The sequence below is a fragment of the Thermobia domestica genome, chromosome 1 (genome assembly GCF_964235325.1).
Source record: "Thermobia domestica chromosome 1, izTheDome1.hap1.1, whole genome shotgun sequence".
In the NCBI taxonomy this organism is placed as follows: Eukaryota; Metazoa; Arthropoda; class Insecta; order Zygentoma; family Lepismatidae; genus Thermobia; species Thermobia domestica.
Genome location: NC_137454.1, coordinates 337,225,883 through 337,234,426, shown reverse-complemented (window position 1 = coordinate 337,234,426; position 8,544 = coordinate 337,225,883). Strand labels below are relative to the sequence as shown.

The 8,544-nt window shown below is 35.5% G+C and overlaps 1 protein-coding gene across 1 annotated transcript; it reads left to right on the top strand.

The window, feature by feature from the left end:
• The first annotated feature begins 612 nt into the window (after positions 1–612).
• Positions 613–1,605, top strand: LOC145681171 (uncharacterized). The gene has a single exon (XM_081752637.1). It carries the CDS (start codon positions 613–615, stop codon positions 1,603–1,605), a length of 993 nt encoding a protein of 330 aa, XP_081608763.1.
• The last annotated feature ends 6,939 nt before the right edge of the window (positions 1,606–8,544 follow it).

The window sequence follows — 8,544 nt, the reverse complement described above, 5'->3', positions numbered from 1 at the left end:
TTTGAAACTAACCCACACACAATACAGGAACTGAAAGACATTATTAGCCATGAAATTGCCGCCGTCGACATCCGAGCTTTACGCCAAGTGTATCTGAATATGCTTACACGTGCAGAGCTGTGTATTGATGTCGGAGGGGATAACTTTCAACATATTCTTTAAATGTATTTTTCTCTCTATTTTTCATTGTAAATAAATAGTAAGTTCATTTAAGCTCTCTATTTCTGTAATTTCACTGCATTTTCTTTATTCTTATACGGGTTAATTTTATCTGCGCTACCTTGTATTTGAAAATTAAATTAGTAAGGTATTATTTGAAAATTAAATTGATTAATATTTGAGTATACATTAAAAGATAAAAACTTAGTCAAAGAAATATAAAAGTTGCTTAGTGCCGTTATTAAAGATATAATATTTTAAACTTTTAAAATTCAAATTAAGTTTAACGATCTGTTTCAACGGTATAATTTTTTCGGGTGTAAAAATATTTCCACAACAATTTACTCAATTATTGGTTTGAAACAACAATTCGGTTTGTATTTGTTTGCTTTTGTGTGGTAATCATTATTGTAGAAATTGGTTTTGTATTATCTGAACACACATACGTTAATAATGGAGCTTCCCACATCCAGTAACGGAAAGAAATATATTGAGAAACTGGTCAGAAACATGTCCAGCCGTGACATTACTGTTCAAATTGGAGCGACAAGACTTATAATTAGAATCCTCCAGGGAAGAACTCCAGCACCTACTTCTAAGATTATCATGAAAGTTGTAGTTAAAAGGCTTAAACGTCTTTGTCAGCATAAAGGTGCATCATCACCTGCAGTAGAAGTACTGAAGAAATTTCTTCCTTTGATTTTGCAGTTGTTAAACATTGAAGACTACGATGTTTTGGAGGCAACCTGTTTTCTCTTTTCACATTTGCTAAACCATACAGATCAAGAAATGCGAAGAATCAAGATCCAAATTATTATAGATTCCGGTACCATGTCTAAGCTACTTTGGCTTTTACGGAGTCAATATTTGCCTGTTTTAAAAAGCGCTTTATACTTATTTAACAATTTAGTCACTGGCGATAAAGATCAGCAGAAACTCTTAGTTCATAGATATAATTTACTTACGTATCTAATCCCTTTGATTTCTCTTTGCGACGGAAAGGTTATAACGCTAACAGTAGAAGTGCTCCATAATTTGATTTCATCCAGTCTATCTATTATGCAAGAACTCCTGAATCATAAAATATTACCTCGAATAGATAGTATTGTGTCCCTGAAGATAAGTAAACGTGTCAACAGATCACTTGTACGTATTGTGATGACAATAATTGAATGTGGACGCACAACTATGGTGTATGAAATTGTCGATTATTTTGCAGAAGGATCCAGCTCGAATATTTTGAGCTCTATTACAAAATTTGTAAAGACTAAAAATTCAGATCTTACCCAAGAAACGTTGTACATTATTAATCGCATGTTGGAGAGTGCACAGGATCTACGAGTGTTGCCCAGTATCATAAAATTACTTGGTAAAGAGCTGCATGAAAAGCTATTGAAAATGTCGGAACACGCTAGTGGTGAGCTTGCAGATAAAATCAGAGGGTAACTCTTTACTTTGGGCAAGGCAGTGATATCCCGTCACTGTTAGTATTAATCACAGGTCTCATTGGTTCCTTTCTGTTGCTAGGGATTATTCATAGACTATGTACGACCTTAAAAAGGCAGTAAAAAGGGTTCTTTAATTTACTACAATATTGCCCTTGTACTTAATGCAATCAGTTCCTGTCACTGCCTTGCCTAAACTAAAGATTTGCCAATCAGAGAAATTAATAAATACTACGATATAGTCCAACAGATGCAATAAACCTTTTGATAGAGTTATATTAATTAAAATTTGGAGGCTTTCTTTACCTTTAATGACTTTAGTGAATAGAGAAAGTTTTCTGGTCTAAATTCTGCTGGTATGTCAAATCTTATTTAAAACATGCATTACAGTACTCTGCACAAGGTAAGGCAAGAACCATTTCTACCATTGTGTGTTGTATCATTGCTGAGAAGAATGGTCGAATATATCAAGCTAATATTGTCAAGTGGATAGTGAATTTAAGTTAAAACTGTGGAAAAAAAAAACAACAACATTGAAATCACATCGCACTGACACTTGGTTTAGTTTATGATGTTATAGTATTTTAATTGGTCCGCTTGTGTTCATTCCCTGATAAAAGAAGCAATTTAACGTTCACATGATACAATATATACGTTAGATGGGATTAATACGAACATCACCAAAACAAAATATAAAATTATTATTTGGTTAGAAATATCAAATTATATACTTTTTTAACTAAAGTAATAACTACCAAAGAGAGGCCAGTACATTTATTTGTCTATCGAAAGAAAGATTATATATATTCTATGATATACTCTACGCAATAAATAATTTTTATTCTTTTCTTAAATGCAGTGATTTAGATTTGATTATTTATAATAAAATTTATTTTTAAAATAAAATTCATTATTTAAAGACATATTAGAAATCATTCCTAACAAGAAACCCAATCAATGATCTAATATTGCGCTTCTCAAAAGGCGCGCAACAAAATTTCACGAAGTGCCAGAAAGATTCCATCATTAAGGAAAGCAAGAAAATGAAATAATCTCTTTCAAGACTGTTTTAAATACATTAATGTATTTGTACACAGGATTTAGGCAAAATGAGATTTGTATATGTTTATATTTTAGTAAATGAATATCAAATGAAAGGACTAAATTAGATCCGTACAAAATATAGAGAAAGGGATAGAGGCTAAGAGCTCCTTTAAAAGGTGTGTACAAAACACAAGGAAATCAAGACATATTACGAAAGGTGTAAGAAGAAGAGATATCAAGTTTGTACGGTACGCTTTATAGAAAAGTTATATGGAACACAAATTTTAAGAAACTAAAAAAAATTATCAAAAGATTGCCATCATTGCCAATAATTAATTTTTGGATCAAGGTCCACAAAATTTTTGAACGGTCCCTAAATCCAGTTCTTGCATTTTCTACGGAATAAGCACATCATACTTAGTTAAGTGATAGTTTCGGTTTAGTTACACTATATGTAGTTCTCCACATATAAGACCTACAAGAAATTTTTTTAGCCAAAAAATAATTAGTTTTTGGATCAGGGTCACAAAATTTTTGAGTGGCCCTTAACGGGATGATCTACCTTTTCTCGGCACAAAAATGTTTATATTGGATCTTATGGGGAGAATATGGCTACCGAATTTCCTTAGTTTCTAAGGAACTAGGTATCTCTAATGGGAAAGAAAAATTTTGCAGCATTCTACAGAAGTTTATTAACGGATTGAAATACTTAAATTGTATATTTGTCTGCTAGTTTAGCAGAAATAAATTATTAAAAAAATAAATAAATTAGTTTTTTATACAAATTATAGTATGTCTAACTTTGGAACCAATTATGGTAGAAAGATCAACTTTTTTTGTTTTATTCCTTGAGAAGAAACGATTCTAATAGTTTTAATCACAACCATATCTGATACGCCAATTAAAAAATAGTATTTTAATATAAGTATTAAAGTCCACCTGTCAAAGTTTGACAAGGGTAAGTCACGCCCCACTCTAAGCTTGGCCGCGGAAAGGGCGGGGGTTGGTGAAATGGAGGGGTGGATGTCTGAATGAAACAGGTTCTCGACCAGTTTCTGAGATTACCTGTCAGCTGCCAAATACTGTTAGCTTTATAGAGTTTGTCTCCCTCAATGGTTCCATACTAAGAGACTGGACGATGTGGTGTGAAGTATCCTTTTTTCCCCAAGATGCATTCTAGAGTGCGCGGGAAGAACAGTATATATCAGAAAACGCTGTTATTTTGGGATTTTTTTTCCTTCCGGACAAATATTATAGCATACAGTAGTGGTGAAGGGTAGGGGGCAGAGGGGTGCCCCCACAGGATTCCGACAATGTAAAGTCCTGGCCCCCATATATAGGTGTCCGTAAAAAAATGTCCCCTAAGTTTTTTTTTAAAAATAATGTCTTGGGAATATATTTCAAATTTGAGGTGTTTTCTTGGTAGCCGTCATTTTCCAATATGGCCGCCGCCCTATTTTTGTGATATTTCTGGTTTCTCGTGCTTACTTCGCTAACACTAAGCACTGTAAGCCAATCTCCAATTATCCTATAGCAGTGTTAATTTCAGATCATTTCCTCCGGAGGCACCACGCACAGGATGAAAGCGACTAAAAATTGCGTGCTCCACAGAAATTTCTGCGAAGATCTCAAGCACCCGAGGGTGAATTTCGTAGCTCTTGGGAGAATTCCCCCCAGAATCACCCCTGAAATCATCACTGTCCTAGGGACTTGAAACAAGAAGCAGGATACGCCAAAAAGAACAAACTTTCAAAGCATTTAAAGTTTAGGCTCGTTGCGTAATATTATAATAATAATAATAATAATAATAATAATAATAATAATAATAATAATAATAATAATAATAATAATATTAATAATGATAATAATAATAATATAACTTTTGCCTCCTGAAAATAACCAGATGGTAAAGTTATGGTCGATACATTTTTGGAATTCGAAGGCATTTTAGAATGCTTGTCTATCATCTGGCTATCAGAAATAATTTATCACCATTTTCTCTACATATCTATAATTTTCTTACAGGGTAGAAACACCTCCTCGGAAGAGAAAGAGAAAAAAAAAGAGAGAGAAAGTGGCCGAACTTGGGCTATTGAACGTGAGGACAGGATGTTTACATTCGCATTGACACCTGCTGTGAAAACGGTCCCTTCATATCTCTCGGGACGAAGACAGAAGAAAAGGGTGGGCGCGGATGCCTTACCCTCGTCAAACTTCTTGACAGGTGGACTTTAATACTTATATTAAAATACTATTTTTTAATTGGCGTATCAGATATGGTTGTGATTAAAACTAGTAGAGTCGTTTCTTCTCAGGGAATAAACCGAAAAATGTTGATCTTTCTACCATAATTGGTTCCAAAGTTAGACATATTATAATTTGTATAAAAAGAAACTAATTTATTTATTTTTTAATAATTTATTTCTGCTAAACTAGGAGACAAATATATAATTTAAGTATTTCAACCCGTTAATAAACTTCTGTAGAATGCTGCAAAATTTTTCTTTCCCATTAGAGATACCTAGTTCCTTAGAAACTAAGGAAATTTGGTAGCCATGTTCTCCCCATAAGGTCCAATATAAACATTTTTGTGCCGAGAAAAGGTAGATCATCCCGTTAAATCGAGGTTTCTTTTTTATTTTCTACGGAATAAGCACGAGTACACTGTATGTAGTTCTCCAGATATAAGGCCTACAAGAAATTTTTAGATTGAAATATATTGGATCTTTTGATCCAATGCAGTACAGTACCGGTATATGGAAAAGTTATTTTTTTTTTTTACATTATACGAGTTATTTACAGTGAACTTGATTTTTTTGTGGACTGATCGCACCGTAATATCCGTGCGTTCTCTTGTCCGAGTGTCGCTCATGACAGAAGAGGACATCACATGCAAGATTTTTGGTTACGATTTAGAATATGGATCCACATGTTAGGAAAATTTACGGATGAAATTTATAATACGGTACTATGTTAATAGAACAGTGTGTAAATAATCGATATAATATTGTGTTCTTATCTTTTGAGATGCCTATCTACGTACGTAGAAATACATTAATGAAGGTCTAACCTGTTAAGCACAATTTCCTTCATAAGGTATCTAGTAAGGAAAGTATATAAAGTGAAGTGAGGCAATCGAGGGAGGGCAGAAAATGCCACCGAGGGCGCTTGACCCTTTGTCCGCATTAGCGTCGCCTTTTTGTCTCCCACTTGTCTATTGTAATAAATATGACGTTCTAGACAAAAAAGGAGCACAAATCAGAAATTCTGCTCTCGTTAACGACCAGCGCGCCTTTTCAGGCTCACCAACATTCTTTACTATCACAATCAAAAGCAGCACAAATAAGTATTTAATAAATATATCCAATTTCATTCATGCTTCATTCAATATATAAGAAAATCTCATCAATATGGGTGTTAGAGCAAATTACGTAAAACAGGTTGAACAGATAAGTTAAACTTGGCAGATGGAAGATTATGTTGAATATTACACAATGAAAAACAGTCTTCTATAGTTCAGCTTAATATGCGAATTATAAAACAATATTACAACATACAAGAATGTCTATTGGGTACCCCATAAACAAAAATCTAAGTGTACCTTTTAATTTAAACTGGGCGCTAAAGAGTTAATCAATCAATTACACTATGTAACAAAATTTCAACTTTTTCCTATTCCTGGGCAAAATTATAATTTCCCAGTTTCTTATGATGAAAGTAATTGGGAAACATCTGATATTCCATTTAAAGTTTGTTTTTGTTGTTTTTATCGTGAAAAATGTCTGTGACCCCGACACTCAGAATTTATTAAGAAATGACAAAGCTCATGAAGTGAACAACAGATGGCGCTAATACAAACTTGTTAAAATGAGTAAACATACGAAGAAAAATATAAGAAAGTAATAAATGATTATAATTGTTTCATGTCCACAATGGTTTAGTACGTTAAAAACTCCGTACATGTACCGAAATCCGTTGCTGCAAATAGCATAATTTGTTTTTAGTAGAGGAAACACCTGTGCTTATTTCCTTAAATTTACAGGTTATGGTCAACCATTCTAAACCTCAATTTGGTAAAAATGCTTCTTCAATCGTGTATCCAGATATTCCGTCATTATTCGCCGCTATATCACACTATCCGGAACTGCCTGTGCCCAAATTGCTTCTGAAAACGCAGTAGAGAGCAGCTGTTCCGAAGAGAGTGATATCGAAGTACCAGATGACCCTTATACAAATTCTGTACTTGAGAGAAATCCATATTATCCTAAACAGCAGGGCATTAATATTTGTGTAAAGATTTAGGTGTGGATTTAGGTTAGGTCAAAATCAAACGCTTAACTTCCGACATCTAGACCCAAGGAGTGGAATTTGTGAGATGATAATGTGCTAGTCACTGGTCATAGGAAGTGCCATCACACCTTTTCAGATTTCTTCACTCGTCAAGATGGACTGTGTTTTGTCATGATGTGTCAGTTCTCTTTGAGGCAATTGGAAGGGTACCTGATCCAAGTTAGTGACGGTTCTTTATTGACAGCTCATCTAAAAGCCTCAAAGTTGCCCTGTTACATAACAGGAACATGTATACTTTCCTCTAGCTCATTCAGTGCAACTGAAAGAGGAATGCGAACAGTGGTGCTATTCTAACTTTTTAACGATCGGTTCTCTCTCTCTCTCTCTCTCTCTCTGTATATATATACGAGGCGTATTCCAGAAGTAAGTGTCGTAGACGTATAGTGAAATAGGGGTAGGCCGGAACACAATTTCACGCATGCAGCGCCAACGACGGATTAGTGACGAAGCCACTGCAGTGGTTGTCTTAAGTCAATAAGAGTTTGGCAGCCGTGGAAGGCAGATCGAAAGCCACGAGAATGGTTTCTCCTGCTACTCGTTAAGTGCACGGTGTGATACGATTTTTGCTTGCAAAAGGAACTTCTGTTGCTGATAACCATCGGAAATTTGCCTAGTGTATGAACCTACAGTAATGAGTGCAGGAAAGGTTCGCAAATGGTGTAGCGAGTTTCAAAATGGTCGCACCAACGTGAACTATGAAGACTGGAGTAGCAGGCCTAGTGTTTAGACGGATGACTTCGTGGGGCAAGTAAAACCAAAAACTGAGAAGTGATCGGCAATTGACAATCAGTGCTCTGGCTCATGACTTTCTCCACGTTGCACGAACCACAATCTACAGGATTGTCACAGAAACGCTTGGTTATTAGAAGTTGAGTGCCGAAAATGCTACCTGACCAGCATAAAGAGCAACGAATGTGCAATACGAATGTGGATCTCGTGCACGAACGGCGAATCTAAACAATAGCCCATACAGTGGCGTCATCAGGTTCCCCCAAACCAAGTTTAAGCAATCGCCGCATTCGAGTTAGGGATGGTACCGAGACCGAGACTAGTCTAGGTCTCGTCTCGGTCTCGTCTCGAATTATCGAGACGAGACCGAGACCGAGACGGACTTTTATATACCGAGACGAGACCGAGACCGAGACGGACTTCTAAATACCGAGACGAGACCGAGACCGAGACAGACCTCTATAAATCGAGACGAGACCGAGACGAGACTTAGGTCAGTCTCGAAAGTCTCGGTCTCGTCTCGAATATTGATATTGATATATACTAAAATGCCTTCACTCAAAATTTGTTTCGTTGCTGTGTTAGGTAATATGAGAACGGTTGACTGATGTACAGTGGCGTATTTAGGGGGTGGTTATCAGGCTCAAACCCCTCCCGAAATAAATTTGTGATAATTTTTTTGCATTGCACGTACAACGCAAATGTTTCTTACTCGTTCCTCAAGCCTCTCCGGAAACAAAATCCATTGCTGATGCAAATAGAATTCTCTCTCTCTCTCTCTCTCTCTCTCTCTCTATATATATATATATATATATAT

Coding starts and splice junctions, on each gene's coding strand:
- LOC145681171 (XM_081752637.1), top strand. CDS start 613: ATGGAGCTTCCCACATCCAGTAACGGAAAGAAATATATTGAGAAACTG.